The 26473-nt window shown below is 37.7% G+C and overlaps 1 protein-coding gene across 1 annotated transcript in view; it reads left to right on the top strand.

The window, feature by feature from the left end:
* Window positions 1-26473, top strand: part of LOC103710306 (BEACH domain-containing protein C2-like) — a 60424-nt gene that overhangs the window by 17772 nt on the left and 16179 nt on the right. The window contains exons 8-23 of the mRNA XM_039126789.3: window positions 32-108; window positions 547-628; window positions 1804-2136; window positions 3012-3631; window positions 11060-11144; window positions 14353-14547; window positions 17125-17673; window positions 17753-17896; window positions 18015-18506; window positions 21569-21711; window positions 23108-23177; window positions 23300-23383; window positions 23473-23529; window positions 23621-23689; window positions 23776-23862; window positions 23952-24068. Of these exons, the coding sequence (XP_038982717.3) occupies window positions 32-108; window positions 547-628; window positions 1804-2136; window positions 3012-3631; window positions 11060-11144; window positions 14353-14547; window positions 17125-17673; window positions 17753-17896; window positions 18015-18506; window positions 21569-21711; window positions 23108-23177; window positions 23300-23383; window positions 23473-23529; window positions 23621-23689; window positions 23776-23862; window positions 23952-24068 (3204 nt within the window). The remainder of the gene's footprint in view (window positions 1-31; window positions 109-546; window positions 629-1803; window positions 2137-3011; window positions 3632-11059; window positions 11145-14352; window positions 14548-17124; window positions 17674-17752; window positions 17897-18014; window positions 18507-21568; window positions 21712-23107; window positions 23178-23299; window positions 23384-23472; window positions 23530-23620; window positions 23690-23775; window positions 23863-23951; window positions 24069-26473) is intronic.

The following is a 26473-nucleotide window of genomic DNA, read 5'->3' as shown; positions in this document are numbered from 1 at the left end:
TATCATATTCATCTCATCTTTTCATTTATAGGATGTAGAAGCAACAATTCATTGTGCAGAATGGCTGTCAATGGTTGGGGGATCTAGTACAGGGGACCAACGAATCAGGTACCTATGTGAAGCAGTCATTTAAGAATCATATCATAAATGTTATTATCTCATACTAAATGTTAACATTGCTGTTTGTTCTGCCAAACTATCTCCAATCTTGTGGAGAGGACAAATTGTTAATGTATCTTTTTAACTGATGAAACCTTTCTTTTACTATACTGCTAATTATTAATATTCTAATTTTATCGCTCACTAATTTTATTAGTGGCAAAGATCATTAGAAGAAAAATGCAATTTCTGGTTAAAAATAAAAATGAAGATTTGTCTGAATTGTTGTACTTATCTTTTGAAAGACTAATGATGATGGGCTTTTACCTTGAAGCATATTGCTTCTGACAGACTATAACTTATATCCTTTTAGATTCGGTTTATGGACCTATGCTATGTAAAAATTATTTTACATCACCTTTATTAACTCGGTTCTTATATTTGAAGACGTGAAGAGGCATTACCTATCTTCAAAAGAAGACTGTTGGGCGACTTGCTAGACTTTGCTGCTAGGGAGCTTCAAGTTCAAGTAAATTCCAATTTCCAAATGTTTAATTTGCTATGTTATGCACTTAACTTTTAGTTAAACTCTTGTATTTCTTTTTTTTTCTAAATTCTACTATTGTATAATTCTTTTTCTTTAAATTCTTCATATTGTCACACCTGCAACTATTCTCAAATAGTATACTCTAAAAGAATCATATTGGATATTTTATCTTACTGGTGTCATTGATATTAAGTAATTTTGCATGATAAGGCTGTTATGTTTGTGGCAATATATCACTGAATCTAGAATGAAAAACATTTGTCTAGATGATATAATGATTTTCAGTTCAACTATCACCACAGATCTTGTGGTTACCAGATGTAATCATAAAACTCTAGGATCACACAACTTGCATGATGTTCTAGAACATTTTTTAGTCTATGAACAAATTGACTGGGGTCTAGTTTATTAGCAAATTATCTAAATAATGATATTACTTATGATTGCATCATGCATGCTCACAGAGGGTGTGGTAGCCACCGCATGCTCACAGGGGGTTGGCCTTATAAGCGTTCAAGGCATTCCACTTTTCAATGAATCAATATAACCTATAGACATCATGTAATTCATATACAGGTAATAGTGATTATCAGGACCACTAAACTATTAGAACAAAATAGCATATCCAGACATGCACTCCACTGCAAATCATAAACACGGGTCTCCTAAAATTTACAGCTCAAACTTCTAACATTTAAGTTTAGATATAACTCTAAACCACATTTTAGTATATATGAATGATCAAAACCAAGCATGCTAACTAGCAAGATGGCTTTACCTCTATTTACGCATCCCCAATTCTTGGTCCAGTAAGGATAACCCCAGCAAATTGTCATCCCATTGGTAATAACCAAGTTAAAAGCGCATGTGCTTGGTATTGCACTTAATCTTCTATACATGTGTTGTATAAAAATGTATATGAAGGGTGCTAAAGCAAATAATGCCTTCGTTCTGCCATTGGTCTCTGTCTTGTTTCTCTAATCTCTAGTTGAGTATTTTTCCTTTTTGTGCCTTTGCTGCAGGATATAGAATTGCCAACCATATATAGTGTCAATGCTTAAATTTTATCATGTTTCACAAGTTGAACCTAGTTTGCTGTTATTTGACAAATAGAGTTGCTGCAAGAGTATCTTCATCTAGCTCTTGTTTCGCTGCAGACTCAAGTTATTGCAGCAGCAGCTGCTGGTGTAGCAGCTGAGGGGTTGTCACCACAAGAGGCTAAAGCACAAGCCGAAAATGCTGCTCATCTTTCAGTTGCTTTAGCTGAGAATGCAATTGTAATTCTAATGCTTGTAGAAGATCACCTGCGGTTACAAGGGCAGCTATTTTGCACTTCCAAGTCAGTTGATGGCAATGGATCTCCTGCTGCAGTGACATCATCCACTGTTAGTCGCTCAAATTCTCTAGGTAGAACTGGCAGTGAATCTATGGATACCATTGGATCCAGGAGGACATCATTGTCCAGTGATACTGGTGGCCTTTCCCTTGATGTACGAATACTGATATCTCTGTAATTATTCTATTATTCACTGTGTGATAGTTGTTTTTATGGACTTTGCTTCTGATTAAGTGCCGGTTCATTTGTTGCTTCTGCTTTTATACTAGTATAATGAATTTATCTTGCTTTTTTCATTTAAGATGCCAATTGTTGCTTCGGGTAATGGGATGCTGGTATCAAATCACCCAGGAGCTGCTAAACACTGGATATGATTATGATTCTCAGTGAATTTCTGGTTATATCTACAGTTTTTAGAATTTTGTTGATAAATGTAAGAGGCTGCCTGTTAATTTTTTGCTTTTTTTTAACTTCTTTTTTTTCTTTAAAGCTCTGATGGAGTATTCCATTTGGTGACAAGATATCAATAATCTTTCCCTACGTGATTATATATCAGTATGTCTTAGTTTTCAGTATTCAATATATCAAAATTCTGTTTGAGTGGTGTAATTGTTCATTTTATGGTACCACACTAATTATTTTTGACAGAATATATGGGTTTTCCTTGGACACTCAACTTATGTTTGCATGAATTTTAATTTTTTTTTGTTACGTTAGAATTAGCTAACATTTCAAGCATACCAATGCCCACCAATTTGACACTTAATATGAGAAACAGTCTTTACATATCCATCTTTATAGCCATCAGCATGTATTTAGGTGTTCTTTGATGAAATGATTTTTCAAGAACGAAATTTTATATATCATATCTTGGTTGATTTGGGATATCGATACCAACATGTTGATGCATATATTTACATACACACATAAACATATTCAATTCTAATTAAATGACTTTATTTCTTGCTGAATCTGTTTTTCCATATCATCCTGTTCCTCTCTAATTATGTATACTGTGCTCCAAATCAGGTCCTTGCATCTATGGCTGATGCAAACGGCCAGATTTCTGCAGCAGTTATGGAGCGCCTTACTGCAGCAGCTGCTGCAGAGCCTTATGAATCTGTTCGGTGTGCATTTGTATCGTATGGGAGCTGTGTCTTGGATCTAGTTGAGGGTTGGAAGTATAGGAGCAAATTGTGGTATGGTGTTGGCCTTCTCCCAAACTCAACAGTCTTTGGTGGTGGGGGAAGTGGTTGGGAATCTTGGAGATCTGCTCTGGAGAAGGATTCAAATGGGAACTGGATTGAGCTTCCATTAGTGAAGAAATCAGTTGCCATGCTGCAGGCACTTCTGTTAGATGAATCTGGAATTGGTGGTGGTCTTGGTATTGGAGGTGGTTCTGGCACTGGGATGGGAGGAATGATAGCACTCTACCAGCTGTTGGACAGTGATCAGCCATTTTTATGCATGCTTCGGATGGTACTTTTGTCAATGAGGGAGGATGACAATGGTGAAGATGACATTTTCATGAGTATAAGCATAAAAGATGGCATATCACAAGGGTTGAATTATCAATCTGGGAACACCAAGCCATTAGATAGTAATAATCGCTTGTCAACAAGGAAACCTCGCTCAGCACTGCTTTGGAGGTAGCATTCTACTAAACCTATCTTGTCCATTACACTCATAATTGGTGCAACTTTGGATCTACATTTAATTGATACCGTATCTCTTCTACTAGATCAGTGTGTTGTTTCCTTTCCTCCGTTTGTAATAATATGCGATGCTATGTACTTCCAATGGCCATATTTAGGTCCTTTCTTTATCCCAGTGAATGAGGCCTATGTTTGTCCTCGAAGAGTCATGTTTCTCAATCCATTCTCATTCATTATATTTCTATAATGAACCACTGAAGTTTCTCATGGTTTACTATTTTTCTTAAATTACTCATTCAAGTTTTGTTGCAAATCCAACTCTGCATCTTGTCCATTACACTCATAATTGGTGCAACTTTGGATCTACATTTAATTGATACCGTATTTCTTCTACTAGATCAGTGTGTTGTTTCCTTTCCTCCGTTTGTAATAATATGCGATGCTATGTACTTCCAATGGCCATATTTAGGTCCTTTCTTTATCCCAGTGAATGAGGCCTATGTTTGTCCTCGGAGAGTCACGTTTCTCAATCCATTCTCATTCATTATATTTCCATAATGAACCACTGAAGCTTCTCATGGTTTGCTATTTTTCTTAAATTACTCATTCAAGTTTTGTTGCAAATCCAACTCTGCGTTTTGTCCTTGCACGGTGCATAGATTTAACACCTCATTAGTGCATAACTTGATATTTGTGGCATAAGAATAATATTTAGACTTTGATGTATTTTTTAATCAATATAAGATATTGCTTCAATTTACGGAAATAGCATATTTTGTCTTTTGTATCTCTTTCTCATGCTACAGTTCTGCTTTAACTTTTTGAATTCTCGGACTGCATTTGGTTGTGCAATAAGTTAACCTGGAGTAAATGGGTTATCTCACCCCTCACTCACTTTACTCTAGAATAAAATTCTCCATCTTTTTGGGTGGAATAATTTTCTCTCGGATAGGTGAAAAAAAGTACTTTTACCAACTTTGAAATCTCCACTTTTTCCTTGGAATAAATTGGTTTTCTAGTGTAAATGGGTTAAAGGAGCCTATGTTCCATTTAGTCCTTCTTTAACCCCTGACCATATACATCCTAGGACCTAAATGCCCTATGTCCATTTTTATCATAAGTAATGAACTATGTCAATGTGATTCTGCACATGAGATCAAGGTTTGCCGAACCAGGCCGTACCACCTGGTTCAGGCAGAACCGAACCGACCCGGTCCCAGAACCAGACCGGAACCAGTCCGGGTCGGTTCGCTATAGTAAAACGGTGGGCGAAACCTCAATGATATCGGCTGGAATCGGTAATTTTTTAGCCGAAACTGGCCAGAACCGGACGGTCCCATTCGGTTTGACTCAGACTCGGTTCGGAGGCCGGAACCTCAATGATACCGGCCGGATTTTTAGCCGAAACTGGTTGAAACTAAATGGTTCCATCCGGTTTGGCTCGGACTCAGTGCAAACTGACAGGAACTAGACGGTTCCATAGGGCTGTAGCCCCCATTGGCAATTATTGCCATAATGCGGGCGTTGTGGCGTGGCGTCGGCTTTTTGGTTCCACAGGGCTGTGCCCCCTATGGCAATTATTGCCATAATGCGGGCGTTGTGGCATGGCGTCGGCTTTAAAAACCGAACGCCATTGAAGGGGAAGACCCAAGAAGGCCTTCCTAACGATCAGCTCAAACCTCTCTTTCCAAAAAAAATCACAAGTAACACTGCTTCAGGCTATAAGAAGGAAGAGCCAAGGCTAAATAAGGCATGCTTTCTTTTTTCTATCTTCTTTCTTCTTTTTTTTAAGAGACTTTGAAAAAATAGCTCAAAAATTGCAAAATAAAAGAAGATTATGCTAAGTTTTTCGATTTGGGCTTGATTTTTTATATGTTGTAGATCTGTGGATGATGTATATGCTGACATAAAAATTTTTAATTTTTGGATTATATATAATTTTTAAAAATTAAAAATATATTTTCGAATTTAAAAAGAATATTTTTTTAAAATAAAAATATAAAATTAGAAATATATTTAGATGCATGCAAGCAACTCTATATAAAAATTTGGTGTCCATTCATTGAAGTTTTGATGTGATCGTGAGCACAGTAGCTTACACCTAAATTTGAAAAAAATAAAAAATAAATAACCTTTATGTATATCTGAGGGTCTAGAAAAATATATGTAACATCCATTATGGGATTCTATATGGGTTTGAACTGAAAATAATTTTTTAAATATATTATTATTTAAAAATTAATTTTAATTTAAAACTAATTTAAAATATATAATTAATACCAAAAATTAGTAGCACGTATTAGATAATTTAGAAGTAATTTCTGAGGAAGAAATATTATATTTCTGAATTTATGATATATAAACATTTTTTTAAACTAGAACTTATTAAAAATATATAAATAAATAAGAAAAATAAGAAAAATTAGGGTTATCTATTAGATAAATCAGATGTATTTTTTGAGGTAAAAAAATATCGTTCTCGTATTAATATTTTGCTAATTCTAAATAATTGATAAACTAGCGTACTTGATCAACTCGGTGTAGGAATGGAGCCATCAAGAAAAAAGAACCCAAAGCGTGATATTGGTTGGGAGCATGGGCAAATGCTATCGAGCCAGCACCAGTGGTAATGCAACTGGTGCAACACAGTTCAGGAAAGAAGGGATAACCAAGTTGAAGCAGCACTTAGGGGCAACCAGGTTAAAGCTATGTAATTAATTGTATCTTGATTTGAGAATTTTTTATGTTCATCTTATGATTTGTATCATTTTAAAGTAATAAGATGTATCATCTAGTTTAAACCGAAATCATAGAAACATCAAAAAACATGAAAAAAAAAATTAAATTAGACTTATTCATAGTAAAAGTACGAAAAGAGAGAACTTCAAAAAAAAAAAAATAGGGTGTGCCGGTTCGTGAACCAGCACGCGCAACCGGTTCGGTTCGGTTCCGTTCGGTCTGAACTGGTACTAAACTGTATCAGGTGCCGACTAGTACGACACCCAATACTGGTTCAACGAACCTTGCATGAGATAGAGACATCCTTTCAGGTTAGATTTTGGATGTAAGCTTCTATAGTTGCGTTTTTTTATTTTTATAATTATATTTATAGGGTTGTGATTCTTGTGAACTTCATCAGCATACATACATGAGAAAATTGTCTCACATAATTAGAAAAAAAATTATAGAATAGTTATTGTGATTATTGATATAATTCTATTTTTATCATGTGTATATGTATGTATCATGGTTGACAGAACCGTCCCAAACTGTCTAGTTTGGGGCGTACCGAGCTATACAGTGCTAGACGGGGATGGTTTTGCCAACAAAAATGAGAAATCAGTGATGGAGAGGGAGAAGGATAAGGAAAGAGAGGAAAAGAGAGGGAGAGCGAGAGGGAGAGGGAGAGGAAGGAAGAGAGAGGGAGGTGGAGGCTGGCCGGCGAAGGGACGGGGAGCCGTGCGGATGAGGCAGAGGCGGGGCTCTGCCTCCAAGAAAGCCTCATATTTTCTTGGATCTCAGAGGGCCACCTTTTTATTTTCACAATTTTTAAGTAAAGTCGGCAAACTCCTTAAAAAAAGTTTAGTGCAGTCGGCAAGGGGTTTGCTAACTTCACTTAAAAATAGCGAAAATAAAAAGGGGCCCGTTCGGAACCCTATTTTGAATGAAATAGGAGAATAGGTGGAGCCCTCCGCCCCTCCGCACGGCTCGCCGGCCCTCCGTCGGCCTCCACCACCCTCCTCTTTCCCTCCCTCTCTACCCGTTCTCTCTCCTTTTCTCTCTCTCATTCTTCCTCTCCCCCGCCCCCTCTACTGTGTTAGTATGGGTTTAGCACGGAATGGCATGGGACCGTGCCGACCCGTACCCTCGGACAACCGGTTTGGGCTCCAGTTCCAACAGGCCTTAGTATGTATGTTGGTGTAAAGATACAAAATGATTTTTTGACATGGAGGGCACATTATTTCTTGGGTGTATCTCTCCTATTGGTCCATCATTACCTGTTGGGACATTTTTAATCTTATACACTTTCTAGCATTACAATTGTAGAGTCAAGCTTTTTTTTCCTTAAAAAATACTTATTTGAAATATCCCTATATAAATTAAGTGAACTCCATAAAACTACATATGGACACTTTTCTACTAAATTAATGACATATTTTAAAATATGAATATAATATCTTCATAGAAATTCTAATTTATAGATAGATGGAAAAGTTGAAGACTTGAAGAATTGTTAGTTAATTTAATTTACACATGTTAAAGGGCTTCTAGCTGTCACAAGTCATTACTTGTCAAATTAGTTGTATAAATTAATATGTGATTATCGAAAGGTGCAGTGTCTTTTTAAACTTGCTGATGCTCAAATTTTAAGTCCCTCATGTTTGTTTACATGCTGCCTATAGTGGCATTGAATATACTAGTTTTAAATAAGTTAGTTGGTTGCTGATCTCTGTCGAAGAATTCCCGTTTAAATTTTGCCAGTTAATTCATACAAAAACGTCCTGTACTTATAGTCGACCCTTTGAGTTGGCCTGTGGTATCAGGGTTTCAGCAGCCTTCTCAGATTTGACACAGCTTCAGCAGTTGCTGTCACATTTGTATTAAACAGGGACAACTATCAGATTACATCTCGTGAAGCTCATATTGTTTATTTGCTTGTGTTTGGTTTAAACTTTGTAACTATATGTTTAAACATTCTCTTGTGTGGCTATTTCATATGATTATTGCCTTCTATTTGGCTCTCAATTATGTTGCCCAGTTGGTAGTATCACACTTCAGAGTCAGACATGTGGTACTTTACATGGTTCATGTCTTGCCATGCTTTAGCTGGCATTTTACACAGTTCATGTTGTGCCATGCTGATAGTTGATGCGCAATGTAACAAGAAATGCATATGTTAAAGACCATAACTGGCTTGCTAAGACAAATACCTTGTTTGTCTTTTCTAGTGCATATTTTCATTAATGCTAGTGTATAGATATATTTTAACAAATAAGTACAGTTTTTTGCTAATCTAACATTATAAATCATCTTGGATATCTATGTTGTATGTTATGTGTTGCATGGTTTGAAGTAAAATATGATAAACTAACATTAAATAATTGTATTTAGACGTTAACAGGCCTAGAATTAATGATAGCAACTATAGGGAAAAAATTTTATTGACAAAAATAGTTAGATACACGTGATCTAAGTGATGTCTGTGGATAAATAATATAGTTTGAGGCTTTGAGCCAAGGTCCACAGTCTCGATACTGGGTACCATATCGGTATCTTATTGGTTCAATATGGTACGGTACGGGATACTTGTGCCGAAATAGCTCTCTTACCTATTTTCTCAATTGTCATCTTGGTACGCACCTTGGCATGCCTCGGTACAGGTCAGTACGCCTCGGTACGAGATGATATAGCTTGGTATGGGCAGTACGGGGTTTGTACTGACTTGATTGTGTGTTTCGTACCGGTTTTCTTTCGGTGCGGTATGGTATGCTTTGTACCGAGTGATACGGAGCGGTACAACAGACCTTGGTTTGAGCTCTTTTCCGAAAAAGGATGTCAATTCTTTGTCTTGAATCTAGTCATGAATGCGCCATTTTCTTGGGATACACAAACAAGATCAGATGACTCTTTTCAGAGAAGATCAAACAATTGCATCTGACTTTTGGTCTAATACGTAGCAATAAGAGTTGGGACGTATGGCACACAATATTGTGCCCCTAAATTGTACCCTTCTCCATCAAGGACTTTGTATAGTAAGATACAACATGATACAAACCGACTAATTTTTGTTTCTCCAAATTAGTCGACTTTGATTCAAGGATTGAACCGAGCTGGTTTCAGGCTGGCATGCAACCGGCATGTGGTATTGACAATGTTGGTGCCAAGTAGTAGAATGGAGCTGGTATTGTACCAGTGTTGCATGCCAGTAAGGCACTGGCAGGGTGCATACCCTATTTCCATGCCATGCGACCAGCACTTATTTTTCTTATATCTCTCCGTACACGCTTGATATATTTGGGACAAATTCTGTTGTCTATAGTATCATGTCTGGCAGCTAAATCCTTTAGCTGTATTCATGCGTTCATGATTTTTGTTTGTATGGAGATCCAACAAGCCTACTCTTTTGGAGTGGTCACCGTCTAGCAACTTGTTAAAGTATTCTCCATTTTTCCTTACTAAAATGAGGCTAAGCTGTCCTGATGTATGGTGCATTAATATGGCTTATACTCTAAACATCTTTTAGTTTTGCCATCTTATAGATACTTTTCCTCATTAAGTTTCAGCTAAAGGGGGCTTTTTGGTAAGAGAGGAAATCACAGTGGGTGTAATCTGTCAATTTCTCATGTGTATGCCCATATTTATTTATTGATTTATCCAAAGCTAGTTGAAATTTATTACGGTATATATCAATCTTTCTGTGGGACAATGGTAATTGGTATGTAACAATGTTGGAGTTGGTTGACAAGATGAGCGAGAGAAAGAAATTGGACTATTATACTGTAGCACCTCAGGTGCTCGGTGCTTTTGTTCTCTTAACTTTGAGGAAGGGATGCTCAAAAGAACTAGGGAAATTAGGAAATCAAGTCTTAGCAGTCTAGTTGATGATCGTTGAAACCTCAAAACTAAGTGCATCAAGGATTTAGGTCCCATGCAGTGGGATGCTACCATCGGTACTGTATCATTTTGATAGGGAACCAGGACACTTGTGGGACACTAGTCAGCTGTTTCGAAATAAATAAAGAGAAGTGAGAAGTGGGGAGCCACACTCTCTTTCGCGTTGGCTTGGTCACAGGGGGCAGTGTGGGCAGAGATTGAAAAGAGAGGGAGAGATGGGGAGATGGAGAGAGGAAGAAGAGGATAAACGAGGGGAGGGAGGGCAGATCTGGCCTACCCTCATAGTGATCTAGTCTCCTTGATGCCAGAAACCTCCAGAAAAAACATGTCAATATTCGCTCAAATGCTCATTTAAGGCAAAAATTTAAAAAGAAATTGAACAAACAAATGAAAAGATGGCATCAAGGTATGGTACTGGATTTCAAACATCACGATCGGGACAAAACTGGTACATGGTCTGATACTGGTACCTAACCTTTTGTTGCATAAGGATAACTAATGCTGATGTGTAATATGTTAGAGATAATTAAAAATATTTACTGCAGCAGTTAGATAAAATAAGATGAATTTTCTGTTGCTAGTGAATTATGTTTAGCAAGCATGGACTTATTTTAGAAGTTTGGTAGTGAAGCTTTTACACGACAATGATGTGGTATTGGATATTTGTCAGAGATCTAAGACTCATTTTTGGTTTTAATTTGTTTTACTGCTGATGCTGTTCTGTTGTATCAAAATTTTGTAGATCATGCTGTCTGAGGGTTGGTGTATTTAAAAAAATTAATCTAATAATATTCTTCTGATTTACAGTGTACTTGCACCAATTTTGAACATGCCAATATCTGAATCCAAGAGACAAAGGGTGCTGGTTGCATGTTCTGTCCTGTACTCTGAGGTTAGTTAAATTTGTCATTTCTTTCACTTTTTCGATCTAAGTAAGATGTATTTACTTCTCTTTCTGGGAATGATCTAGTGATATGCCTAAACATGATTACAGATTTCAATTTGCAAGCATTTCATAACCTTTCATATTTGTATTCTAATGGTTTCTCTTGTTACTTATTTCAGTCTAAGATACTACTATCTATCCAATAAATCTGTAAATTGCTCCACTTTGTTTTTGCCTAAATTTCTAAGCTGTCACTATAATTTTATTTCTTTTGGAACCATTGGGACTTGCTTTTCTCTTCTCTCTTATCAGCTTGACATTCTTATAACAGGAATGCATTATTTTCTTAAAGATTAACAGAATTGAAACAGATATATGATGCAGAACTTGAGGGATAAAAATATGGTTGGATTTTCCCCCAAAAATTGTTGACGGAGAGCATTACTAAATTTTAGATCCTCTATCAGTATTATTTAGGTGAAATGAGAGATGTACAAGGTTATTATAACTTTAATGGGGGGAACAAGGGATATATGTATTAGTTGTGTAATTGGCACAGCTGGTGAACCATTAAGCATGATCACTGACGCTATTGTTTGGCTAGAAGTGTTGGATGTAGTAAAGACGAGAATGCTGTGATGTAGACATGGTAGAATGAAAAAAATGTAAGAAGTTGAATTCACTTTACGATCTAGAAATAGTTTTTATTTTTTATTTTTTTCAATTTGTATGCTGTTTTACTGTTGCTTTAGAACAGTAGTGGTGGAAATGACTATCTCTTGCTATTGTCTCTTCACCTGCACAGGTTGTACTATATACTGCATCATGTATCGGAAAAAAAGAGACTGTTTTAGACTCCATGATACAGTTGATTAACTTTAGTAATGCTTTAATGAGAACATGGATAAGGTGGAGATTAACAAGAATATGGTGTACTTATTGGATCATAGTTTGCTGTACCAGTCGGTACCGGGGGGTGTACCGAGTGTTGTATGCCGAACCGACCTCCATACCGGGTGTACCGATATAGTATTAAGATAGTACTGGTATGAGATCCAGTACCAAGATGGCGAACCTTGAGTCATTGGGTGCATAGACCAGTTGTTGGGTAGTGGCTATCTCCTTAACTATCTCCTTAACTAGTTAAGCATGAATAAATAGATACACACTTTAGTTTATGCACATCTCTTTTCTAGATATTATTTGAATAAAACCATGAACATGTTTTAATAAAATTAGATTGTGCATTTTAAATTAATTGATATATGCATTTACAACCTCATTTTGCAGCCTCAAAATGCTAATCCTAATGTATATGTATTTGTAGTTCAAAGTGAACCACCTTTTTGGCCCATATGTGGGCCTTACTTCATATCATATCCGCATATGAGGAATGTAGCATAGTCAGGGGATTGCAGCTGCATATGTGGCCACAGCTTCATGCACCACATTTTAAAACACCAATATCAACTGTTACTTCAAATATCCTCTACTTTGCTAGTATCATTTGGACTGTGGCACAGTACATGTTACGATGTATTATGTCGAGTTTTGAAATAGGGCTTAATAGTGTACAAATTTGTCAGTCTTAACCTTATCAGGGTTGGGATGATGATAAAGTTGGGTACTTGTTAAGTGTTTATGTGCCTCTTTTGATTTCAACTTGTTTACACTGCAGCTAGGTTATCACTCATCCTGGCCAAAGTATTCACAGAGAAAGAGAGAGAGAGTTGGGTTGAGGGATTGCAAATTGTGGGCTTATGGTCGAGGTTGAAAAAAGCTGTTCAATGTTAACCTCGTCGGCCAAAAACAGAGCACATAAACCAGGATCATATATGGCACAACAGAAAACATATTTAAATTGACACTGGATAAATACATGCTGATTTCAAAAAGCAATCCAAGAAGTGTAGTAAATAATTGCTGTCACGTTAAACAATCTGACAGCGAGCATAATGGTGTCTTGTAAGCTGCCAGATCACAAAAAGTGGAACATGAGTGATGATTTCATGGAAATTTTAAACAGAATTGAACTGTCAATGTAGAATATTAGAGAGCATGGTTTTATGCATCTAAAAGAGATAAGTGGAAAGGAACCAAAGACTTACTTTCGCTAAATACAATTAAGGTAAGAACAGTGCTTTGCTAACACATAAAAGATATGATGCTTTATGTTATATAATGTTGTATTATCCAAAATTCTAGACTTGAGGCAAAGATGTTAAAACATTATGTAGATGCTTTGTTTGAGATAGCTCTGACTATAACTGGTCGCATATCTCTTTCTTCTATGGGAACCTTAGAAGATCAAGAAATGCAAAAATTTGACATTCCAAATTTACTGCCCCATACAATGTCCTTTACTGCCCCATATTATGTACCATATTGACCCATATCGATCCATACTGTCATAGGTGTATCATCCATTCCAACAAGCCATGCGCAGATATGAGCGATTTACCATGAATTAAATATTGTCGAAATGGGATGGTACTACTGTGCTACGTGAAATCGGCATGAATACAAGCACCAGGATGCTGAAACATGAGAGATAGGGGCTGACAAATCTGAGAAGGAGAAAGAGGCGGCGGAAGCAAAGAAGGAGAAAGAGGCGATGTGGCCAGAGAAGGTGGCGGGGTGCCTAGAGAAGGCAGTGATTGGAGGTTCTAGAGGAGGTGAACAAGGGGGGGGGGGGGGGTTGGTGGCCTCGATTCACTTAATGGTACTTATTGGTACAAGGAAAGGCCTCTCTGCCATCGCTTCTCTGCTCCAGGCCAAGTGGGAGGAGGAGGTGGCCATGTAGGGAGATAGAATGGAGAGAGGCATAACTGGGGAATAGACAATGCATAGCTTCCGCAGCTCTTTGCTTCACAAGGAGGAGAGGAGGAATTGGGGTCCTCTCCCTCCCATTGCATACCGACCCATAGACCCAGTGAAAACAGTGCAATAGCTGCAGTGACCCATAGACCCGTACCACAGCTATTTTTGACCCATATCCTGTACATTTTGTCAAAAATAGCTGCAATAGATGGTCTATCCTCTTATTTTCCTAGTGTCAGTGCTTTGCAGTCACTGCAGTAGAAACTTTCCAACTAATGCTTTCATTTCCTTGGTCTGCAGTATTATTCCCATGTATGATTCATTATCATTATAATAAGATTTACTGCATCTTAAAAGGAAAAAGATTATGCTATTTATCAATCTCATGATGCAGGTATGGCATGCCATTGGCAGGGACAGAGAACCTCTTAGAAAACAGTATGTTGAGGCAATTTTACCACCATTTGTAGCCATTCTCAGACGGTGGCGACCCCTTTTGGCTGGAATTCATGAGCTTACTTCCTCGGATGGTCAAAATCCCCTCATTGTTGATGATCGTGCTTTGGCAGCAGACGCACTGCCGGTTGAGGTGAATAAATTTCAGCTTTGATTTAATTATTCCTTTTATATAGACATAACTTCAAATTGTTTCATAACTTGGAATTTTGCTGCCTAGGAACCATGATGTTTTTCCTGTTAATCTCCATGTTTTACTTTTGAAATTAATTTGCAGCAAAAACATTACCATTTTCTTGTCCCAACAAATTTCTGGATTATTTACATGAAATATAATGTAGATTCTGGTTTCTTTACTTAGGTTTTGAGAATTTTATTATAAAAGTTAAGCTAATTGACCATGATTTATTTGGATTGTAATTCAACAATAAATTGGCTTTTGAACTTCATACATTGCTTGATTGAAATTCATGTCTAAGCTTCCTTTCTGATGCATTGGCAGTTTCAGTTGATTTTAGGGAGTTAACTTGCGAGAGTAAATTTAGTTATCCTTTATTATTTAATTTTATCATTAAAACTCTCTGATTTTTTTTTAAACAAGTGATTTAATGTACTTGTAAAGACTTTCTAGAATTTGGCCTTGTCAATATTGAGACATTGAGCTTCTGTGGACATGTTTTCTCTGTGTCCATTTTTCTTTTCTACAAGCCTCAGTTAAGTCAATAATCTGCAAAAGAGCTCCTGCAACAATCATATTGGTTATTTCATCAAAACCTAAGTGTTTCATGAAAACAGTTTTTACCAACATTTTGTTTTATTTGCTGGATATCACTGCATGCAATAGATTTCCTTATGTTTTCTACCACTTATGCTTGACTTGTATGAGGGTTTTGGACATTGCTATTCATAATTGCTCCTCTGATATTCTTCTCTCTTGTCCCTTCCAACCAAGTGTTTGCTGTTAATTTATTATGGTGCTTGTGTACTAGTTTCCCAACATCCCAGCCTGTGTAGCCTGAGTATCTGGCTTGATGCAACATTCGTTGTTAAACCTTTAGCTGTTTCCAGCTGATAGTTAATTAGCTAATTTTACGCATAAATGACTAATCTACTTGAACAGGCTAACATTTTGAGGAAGATAATGATGGGTATAATATTATTTAAGGGTTGCTACATCAGTTGATGAATTTATGTGATAGTCTTTTTGGATCATATATTTCTTAATCTATTTACATTGATGGACTAAGGGAGTACCAAAAACTTACACTGGTATTAGACAATATGAGAACATTTATGATATGGTTTTGGGATATATTTCAGTGCACTATTTTCCATAATCTGGTATTCATGTGCTTCAACTAGTTGTAAAAGCATTTCCAGTCCTACTAAAAACATTAATTAGACCTAAAGATAGGTTTAAGTTTAACTACATATTTTCATCCAAGCATGATTTATATTTTACAATGGATTATTTAGTTTAGATGATCTATTTCCAAATTAAATAGTTTTGGAGTTTGTTATCATTTATCTTATGATGCAATAGCTGATAATAATTAGAAAAATCATTGTACAAAGATTTGATTTGAAACATCATTTACTGCACTCTGCATATGTAGATGATTCTGAACAATTTTAGACTGTTACCTGCTAATTGCGTGTACCTCATTTTGACCGCTTCAATAATTTGTTCTAAGGTCTACTTGGTATATGTTCATACATGTAATGCATGCGGCACACCTATTAGTTATGCTTGGAATGATAATGATGACCTGTTACTTGTCATCTACTATACTTATTATTGAATATACAAAATTTACAGATCTGGAGGTCTGTAACCCTACATTTAATGATCTACAGTTTGATATGATGCTTCGCAGTTTATTCATGCCAACGTTTTATACTTGTGACATACTCTAGAGTTTCTTATTGTGTAATAAATTTGTTCTTTGGGTACCATAATATGCCAAATATCTTGTTCAAATGTACCAAAAGAGTATCTGAACTTTACTGTTGATTTACCTGGCATGGTTTCAGTTTATTTCCTGGTAATTACAAGTTTATTGTCTAACTTCATACAATATCATTTCCAATTTTATATCATTAATAATTCGTATAAACTATACTCAAAACTTGGTTCTGGCACTAGTTGTTGCACCTTTGCTCTCTGCATAGTCTTGTCATTTGTTTTCTGAGCTTGTATACTCTTATATAGTGAATTGGATTTTCCTGATGCCATTTTTCTAAAAAGCAGCTTCAGGTTATTTTCGTCGCCATTTTTATGAAATATTGATATTGCTCTAAATTTTTTTTCTCTCTCCGAATATTTCTTTTATGTCTTGGTAATACATCATCGATGGCCGAACTCAGGTCCTTGATTGGTTAACAAGGTAAAAATTGCTTTGTAAAGCTAACACCATATTCTATGGTCAGGTTTGTCTTCTTCTATTGTATTCCCTGCGTAAACTTGATATTTGTTTTCTGTGCTTGTATACTCTTAAATTGGATTTTCCTGATGCCACTTTTCTAAGTGCACCTTCAAGATGTTCTCATTTTCATTTTTATGAAATATTGATATTGCTCTATATTTTTTCCATTCTCTCTGATTATGTCTTCTATGTCTTTGTAATACATCATTGATGACCAAACTGAGGCTCTTGGTGGGAAAATATGGTAAAATTTCTTGATTAATAATTTGCTAACGTCATTTTAGGCCGCTCTTTCGATGATATCCCCTGGCTGGGCTGCTGCTTTTGCATCACCTCCTGCTGCAATGGCATTAGCAATGATTGCTGCAGGTGCTGGTGGTGGAGAAGCTGTGACATCTGCAAGAAATATCCCACTTAAGCGTGACACATCATTGCTTGAGCGCAGAACAGCTAGACTGCATACATTTTCAAGCTTCCAGAAGCCTCCTGATACACCTAACAAATCTTCACCAGTACCAAAGGACAAAGCGGCTGCAAAGGCTGCTGCATTGGCTGCTTCTCGTGATCTTGAACGTAATGCCAAGATTGGCTCTGGTAGAGGTCTTAGTGCTGTAGCAATGGCAACATCAGCACAAAGGAGGAGTGCAAGTGATTTTGAGCGTGCAAAGAGATGGAACATATCTGAAGCCATGGGTGCTGCCTGGACAGAATGCCTCCAGTCAGTTGATTCAAAAACAATATCAGGGAGGGATTTCTTTTCTGCATTGTCCTATAAATATGTTGCAGTCCTTGTCACAAGCTTTGCTTCAGCAAGAAACATGCAGCGCATGGAGGTGCGTTTGGCATGCTACTTCTTCCTCTTGTCATGTTTCTAAATAGTGATATAGCATATTATAACATTCAGACTTGCAGATGGATAGGCATGCACAAGTTGATGTATTAGATAGATATCGTGTATCCACTGGGACTCGTGCATGGAGGAAGCTTCTTCATTGCCTAATAGAGACGAATGGGCTTTTTGGACCTTTCGGAGATTTCCTGTCTAATCCTGAGCGTGTATGTCTAGTGTTATTTCTTAAATTATTGTGGTTCCTGTATTTTCTTTTCTCATCTGTATCATATTTTTTTTAAACAATATTAAATTTAGAAAATCTATGAATGTTTTAATATGCAGGTTTTTTGGAAATTAGATCTTACAGAAAGTTCTTCAAGGATGAGAAGATTTTTGAAGAGGAATTACCGGGGATCTGACCATTTGGGTGCAGCTGCTGATTACGAAGATCGATTGCATGTTAAATATGGTGAAGAATTAGATGTATGTAGTGCTGATCCTGATGCTTCGTTGACCACCAACCTTTCTTCTACAGCTTCCATTATAATATCAGAGGCAACGTCAATGGAGGAAAGGAATGAAGACGATGAGCAGATGGAAAATGAGAGCACTGAGAATAGTATGGACAACCGGAGGCTTTCTTCAGCTGCAGATCAATCTTCAAAGGCATCATTAGATTCTAGAATTTCTGGAGCTTCTGGTGATCAAAATTTGGTTCAATCCACATCAGTGGTTGCTCCTGGGTATGTGCCTAGTGAAACTGATGAAAGAATTATTTTTGAACTAACTTCATTGATGGTGCGGCCTTTGAAGGTTGTACGTGGAACCTTCCAAGTAAGTGTATATGTGACATTTATGCTTATGCTTAAGCTTTATGCTTTGATATGCAGTGGTCCAAGCTTTTGGACATCTATCCTGCTCATTTTAATACTCATATGAATTGAATGTGCTGGTATGCACTAATCTAGTCTTCTTGTCAAACATTTCCTTGCAGTTTTGAGTTTTCATCTGAATTGGAAGTCTTCGAGTTTGAATTCTTTAGAGTTTTCTGAGCTCACAAGATATTATGTCACAAGGTTTTGCAACAATCATATAACTAACACATTGTGGTTTTGGTTTCAGTGGGACTGAATGTCTAAGTGTACCTAACAAGCTACATCCATTGTTCGTGCTATTTCTATGTGGTTTGATTTGAAATGAGATTTTGATGGAAACTTTTATATCTTCAATATTTGAAATTTTATTTTTTTTGAGGTTTACTGTTCCAGCCTGCTTAGACTCTCAATTGGTGGATATTTGGAACCTCCTGTTGTTGTGGGGATTGGCTGGTATTAAAAGGGAGCAGAAAGGATTAAAGAAATTGGGAAGGTCTACGGACTCGAATCCCTAGATCTCATGGTTACCAAATTATATTTGTCATGCAATTTAGTATTCTGAGGGTCTAAAGATTGTAGAATTGCTAAACTTTTGATCTTCTAGACGTATTGCTTCTGCCACCATCTCCTATTTGCTTCACACTTAAAATTTATCTTCAGACATACGATTGGATATCCAAGTTGTTACCCAGTACTAGGTATTGAACCAGTACCTTATTGGTGTAGTATGATACACCTAGTATGGTATATCTAGTACGATATGGTACAGTACGTCAGATATGGTACAATATAGCTCCAATATTGTCACAGGGTCGAGAGACCTTTTTCTCGTACTTAACTATGGTATTACTCAGAATTCGTTGAACTGGTACTAGGATCCATACTAGTAGGCAGTCGATTTAGTACCGAACTGACACGGTATGCAGAGGCATGCTGGTTCTAAAACCTCGTCGAATGACGATGCCTTTTAAAGATATTCGGACCATTAGCATAATAAAGAGGCACATCAACCCATCTCTCTAGCCAAGTGACATTATAGTCCTGAATGCTCATTCCATAAGAAATGCGCTCTGGGTTATAACCAGTCTCAGATCTCTTATTGAAGCTCTGACTCTAAGAAATATCATTTGGCCGATAATACGACTGTGGAGGGGCCTATTTGAATTTGTTGGTAGCTAAATATGACCCATAAAATAATTTGGATTGCGTAGGACAAAAGCCACCGGAAGATGATGCCTTATGCGTACCATATCCATATTTGTATCTGTATGGGTCATAAGTTGTCTGTGGTTGCGGGTAATAGGATTCACACTCTCCATCGGGGCTGCAACTGTTTTTTTTTTCTTTTTTGCTACGCTGAGCAATTGTTTGCTTTTTCTTTGTGTCGCTCTCTATCTGGCTACGTTGGAAGGATGGATGTTGCTAAGATCTGTGATTTCAGTATCGAATACTGTATCGGTACCTTATCGGTTCAGTACAGTACGGTACGGTACACCTCTGTTCCAAAATATCTCTAGCCAATTTTCTTAATTTTTATCTCGGTATGCCTCGGTACAGACCGGCAGCACCAGTATGCACCTCGGGACGCCTCGGCATAGGTCCGTACACCTTGGTACGGGGCGGTACGCCTCGATATCGGTGATATAGAGCTTGTACCAATAGGTAGGTATGTTTCATACTGGTTTTCTTTTGGTACGGTACGCTCCGTATAGGGCAGTATGGGGTGGTACGGCAGACCATGGATGTTGCCCTCCTAATCGAGTGGACCGGGTAGTGTGGTGGCCTCGTTTAAGCAACTCTTGATCATATCTTTAGGAAGATGTCTTGGACAATGAGTCATATGATAATCGGCACCCCAGCGACCCCCGTGGCCGTGGCTGAATCATCTGTAAGGATGCATGAAATGTTGCGATCTGCCCATTGCCCTGTATGCACCCTAGTCTCACTGGTTACGAAATTGGCATGTCGTGGAGCCGATCCTGACTCATCAAACTTTGACTCTTGTTGTTAGCCCACAAGCCATCTAATCATTAGATCATCCTCATCGTCAACAAAAGTGTTGTGAATCGGATCTATGTGCTTTAGCTTCACTTCCTTCTGAATATACTTCAATCTCAACCTCAGATTGTAGTGAATATATACAAGATTATTGAGGTGCTTCTATGATAGACAGTTCCTCTGTTTGTTGTGGATCGTCGAAAGCAGTGCGCCTTTGGCCTGAGGGGGGAGTGTTTGAAAAAATCGTAAAGGAAGGCTTGGCCTTCCCACTAGTTAAAAAGAAAGGGGGGAAGGGAGAACTAGTTCGGACCGGTTTGAACCGGTGCAAACCGCCATGTTCACACTCAAAACCGTCCGGCTCGGATTGGTTATGAGTGATTTGGGGCCGGTTCCATATTCCACCACCGAACCAACCGGTCCTATGCCGGTTCGGTTTGGTACGTCTCGAACCGCCCAGTTCGACAGTCCCTGGTACCACTCAAATTGGGCAATATGGATTAGTACAACATGAAACCGAGTGGAAGTGGTTGGTTCCAGTTGGTACGAGCTAGTTTGGCCTCTGTATCGTTATTGAACTTATTGGTGCAGTGCGCTATGCATGGTATGGGACGTTAGGGGTCAATATGATGAACCTTGGTTTTTGTCATTGTTTGCAAAATGGAAATAGACCCGTCATGTTCTTTCATTTGTCTCATGTTTATCCAACCCACCAACCCCACCAACCCTTCTTTCCCAGCCAAATACAGTCAAGTAGACGGGACCTAAAATAACGCTAGGGTTGTCAGTTTCTCTAGTCTCTTTAACCGCATTTCTAATGTTACAAACTTTTTTGTTTAGGAAATATGTTATAATTTTAAAAATCTCTACTCTGTATATTGCTTATTATTGTATTATCAAAATGCTCCACAATAGAAATTCCATTGAATTATCTTGTTCTTTCTTGAATCATTTAGTTCATTTTGCAGCATCTAATAATTTTTGTATTCATAAAATTTTAATCTAATTTACTTTGCCACTTTCTAGATAACAACAAAGAGAATTAATTTCATAATCGATGAGCGCACCAAGGATACTTCAATGGAAGAGTCTGTGACTGCTTGTTGTAAAGAGCAGGACAAGGATCGAAGCTGGTTGATATCATCCCTTCATCAAATGTTCAGTAGAAGGTAAATGTGGTTTTACTATTATTTTTATTGCAATTATAGTCTGTCCCCATAAGTCTTTTTGTCATGTAGATTAATATGTGTTCTAAAGCAAGAAAAAAGAAACAAGAGGTTTGGTACAGACTGTCTTTCCTGCCACCCATAATTTGCAGTTTTGTCAAAACTCCAAATCCACAACAGAAAGGTTTCAGTTTTGAATGGTCTGAGTTTCCACTGAAACTAACTTATAAGGTCAATTATAATAATTATGTCTTTTTCCTTTTCTTTTTTTTTGTTATTGTTGATGGAAAGAAGAATTTATTTCTTGATCTTGTGGGAAGAAAGACACCCCCAATTTAAACCCTAACATTTCTCGCCAGGGAAAGGGCCCAATTACAACCACCATGACTAGCCCATGGCCAGCCTTAAAGGGGCTTATGCTATAGTGTCCCCTAGCTACATGGGCTCTGGACTAGGTCCTCTGATACCGTTTCTAACGACCTAGGATCTCATCTAAAAAGGGCTAGCCAGAAGCTACTAATTGGGATCGTTGGCCTTGCTTAACTACCCAAGGCCTCCTTAATGGACATTAAATGCGAGACTCAACACATGCTTGCACAGGTCCTCACATTCTCCCTGTTTAATACCTAGCATCCTCACCAAGGGAAAGGTCTAATCACAAACAATGTGACTGGCTCATGGTGAGCTCTAATAGGGTTGATGCTACAATGTGTTGGCTTCAATACCATTTATTATGACCCAAGACCTCAACAAAAAATGGTCAGCAAGAAATTACTAAATTAGATCCTTGGCCCTGCTTTGGGTACTTAAGTAGTGCCAAGTACCCTAATTAATAACTTTTTGGCTAGCCTTTTCGGATGAGGTCCGGGTCTTTACAATTATGTCTGGTTTGATTAAACTTTTATACATTGTTCCAATCAAACAATCACTATGCTTATGCCAAGAGGGCAACTTTGACCATCATATTGTGATCATTGGGTATGATAAAATGGAAAAATTGCAGCTCAAGAAACAAGCTGCTTGTATACGATATATGTACTGAAATATACTTGCACAGAATACCTTGAATGCAATTGTTACAGATATTTACAGGCAGACTTCTACCAATTAATGTATGTGCTAATAATGGTTTTGCTTCTTATATATGGTCTTATAGGTACTTGTAACAAAGAAAATTGTTATTTTGGTGCTTGTTATTCTGGTGATTTTTGCTGGAGAATATGTAATGTATAGTGCATTTTTCATCTATATATGATTGACAGATGTATTTAACCATAAATGCATTTGTATATGAGTAAAGTTGCTTCTTTGATTGATTTAATACTCTGCAGCCCCATTAACTTTTAAAGTATTTAATGGTTAACATGGTCTCTGTCATTCTGTGACATGTCCTTTGCAGATATCTTTTAAGAAGGAGTGCTTTGGAGTTGTTTATGGTTGACCGGTCAAATTTTTTCTTTGACTTTGGGGTAAAAATTATGTGATCTATAGGTTTTTTCTCTTCTCATATTTCATGATCACATGACATGCTTGCTGCAACTGGCCATCATATTGCATAACTATGTTGAACCTTTTTTGCAATTCAATCCAGAGTATCGAAGGACGCAAGAATGCCTACCGTGCTATTGTTCAAGCTCGGCCTCCTCATCTAAATAATATATATCTGGCTACACAGGTCCTTTTGTTCGCATTACGATGAATAACTTATCATTGTTGTGGTCTAGTTCATATCAATCATCATTGCAACTTTTTAATTGTTTGCAGAGACCTGAACAAATTCTCAAAAGAACTCAGCTCATGGAACGTTGGGCAAGGTGGGAGGTAAAAGATAAGACTGTATTCTTTTTGATTCCATAGTTGTTACGTTTTAGGGATTCAATGTTAATAATGAAGTACAATCACATCACTACAGATTAGCAATTTTGAGTATTTAATGGAACTCAACACTCTGGCTGGGCGTAGTTACAATGACATCACCCAGGTCAGTTTGCTGGATGGCTTCTTTTAGTTATTTTTTGATTAATTTCCTCGTAAGTCAGTTCCTGAATAACCTTTTATTCTTTGTAGTATCCTGTTTTCCCATGGATCCTGGCAGATTATTGTTCAAAGGCATTGGATCTTGCAGATCCTGCTTCATACAGAGATCTTTCGAAGGTAGACTTCGTTTTTTTTTCAAGGTCATGCTTGTACCTACTATCTATAATTCAATTCTATGCTTGACCAGACTAAATATAATCATGCAGCCAATTGGTGCATTGAATCCTGAAAGGCTAAAGAAGTTCCAAGAGAGGTACTCCAGCTTTGATGATCCAGTTATCCCCAAGTTCCATTATGGTTCGCATTATTCTAGTGCGGGAACGGTAATTATTTTCTTTCTAATTTAACCTACGTGACCATCTTGGCTATCATGAAGCTACAAGAGTAGGCACATGAATCTGTGCATCCATAACCTATGTCCATTTCCTCCTTTTGTTTATGCCTTCATGCCTTCATGCCTTTATTTGCTCTGCCTAATTTTCTCAATATGAGTTCTCATTTCCTCATACTGTAGCATGGATATCATAGAACTTGTTGCTTTGATTTCATCGGGTAGGATCTACATTGTCACAAAAAATGTCAGAGAATTATACATGATAAAATATTAGAACTCCAGAGCTAACCAGTTGTATGTACCGGCTTTAATAAATTGTGTAGCAGATTGATGCACTGTAGAGATTGATGAATTTGAATTGTGACTAAGCCTTAGATCATTCAAATTTTTCCTGTCATGTGCTTGACTATCTGGTATCATTCATGTCCTTTAGGCACTACAGTTTAACCTTAAAGGCATTGACCATTGAGCTTCTCTACCGTTGGTGCGTCTTATAAAGTTAGTGTTTCTTATCATTTATGTAGGGTATGCAAGGTTTAGAAGAGAGCCTAGACTAGACCTCTTCACTGTCAGTCACGAGATTATCTCCTCTGCTGTAATCCTCACTCCTGATCAAGGTCCGCTGAACCGGTACCGGAACCTATACCAGTCGACGCGCGGTATGGTTCGGTACTGGTTCTGTACTGTACCGAACCAGTATGGATAGGGCGTGCCGATTTATAGACCAGCATGCCTAATATTTTTTTTTGAGTTTGCAAGAATATTTAATTGGTAATCACTTTTTTTTGACCTTTTGCAATGAATGTAAGTCTAATTTGATTTTTTTTTGATGTTTTTGAGGGTTTTTTAATGTATTTTGATATTTCTATAATCTCGATTTAACCTAGATGATGTATCTTATGCTTTAAAATGATACAAATCATAAAATGAATAACATAAAATATTCTCAAATCAAGTAGTGATGTAAAAATTAAAAAATAATATAATCAATTATATATATTTAAAGTCTAATATACATACTGATATATAAAGTCGGGTTGAGTGGCGATGCCTCGTAGATATCCGGATCATCAGTATAGTCAGGAGGCACATCAGTCCATCCCTCTAATCAAGCGGCGTTGTAGTCTTGTATGTTCATTCCATAAGGAACGCGCGCCAGGTTATAAGCACTCTCGGATCTTTCGCTGAAGCTTTGACTTTGAGAGGTGTTCTCTAGCTGATAATACAGTTGTGAAGGGGCCATCTGAATATCTCGGCAGTAAAATTCGATCCGTAAGATGCTCCTAGCTGCATAGGATAGTAGCCACTAGAAGATGCCTCAGATGCACCATAACTATATTCGTATCCGTATAGGTCATAGGCTGCCTGTGGCTACGGATAATAGGATCTAGTATACAACTTAGAATCTGATACGTCTATGGATTCTAATCCACATGCGAGGTTATCTGCAGCTGCATCATGTCCTGAATGACCTCGAGGAGTCTGTTTTTTATATACAATCGTACTCTCACGGGCTCTATCAGATCGTGCACCGTAATTCCTATTCTGTATAGTATGCGTAAGCTGAAACTCACTGGTGAATTGAAGACCACCCTATGGCTGTCTCATAAATAGTGGTCTCCTGTCATTCACTCCTCTGGCCGGTAGATTTATGACCACCAGAATTGTCATCGCTGCTACTTTGGATCTCTGAATCTGAGTATACTGACTCCTCAACACTCTCCATTGGGACTGCAGGTGCCTTTTGTTTTCTTTGATGTGTTGGGCAATTGCCTTCTTACCCTCGTGATTCTCTCTGCCTAGCTATGCTGAAAGGATATATGTCGCCCTCTTGATCAAGTCGACCGGATAGTATAGTGGCCTCGTCTAAGCATCTCTCGATAATATCTTTGAGAGTGTCTTGGACAAGGAGTCATATGGTGACTGGCTCCTCTGTGGTTGTGACTGATCAGCTGGAAGAACGCGTGGAATATTGCGCTCAACTTATTGCCCTGTATGACCTTAGCCTTGCTGGCTACGAAACTGGTCGGTTGTGGAGGTGATCCTTGCTTATTAAGCTCTGGCTCTGGCTCTAGCTCCTGCACTGGCCCACAAGTCATCCGATCATAGGATCATCTCATCATCAACGAAAGTACTATAGATTGGATCTGTATACTTGAACTCTATTTTCTCCTGAATGCACTTCAGTCTCAACCTCAGAGTGAACATATACATGGTCGTTGAGGTGCTTCTGTGTCAAAACGGATCCTCTTCTTGCTGTGCATGGGGGTTAAGGTGGATAAGTTGCGCTCACAGCCACTCGAGGATATCGTCTAAGAGAGAATCCGGATAGCTAGCCGCTTTAGATTTTCCGCGGACAGCGTAAAATGAATCCACCATTCAGCTGCAAAAATA

This window comes from Phoenix dactylifera, chromosome 6, assembly GCF_051530095.1.
Source record: "Phoenix dactylifera cultivar Ajwa chromosome 6, Ajwa_hap1_PhDact_Kaust_v1.1, whole genome shotgun sequence".
NCBI classification, from domain to species: Eukaryota; Viridiplantae; Streptophyta; class Magnoliopsida; order Arecales; family Arecaceae; genus Phoenix; species Phoenix dactylifera.
Note: the sequence above shows the minus strand (reverse complement) of the source record. Positions and strands in the feature narration are given on the sequence as shown.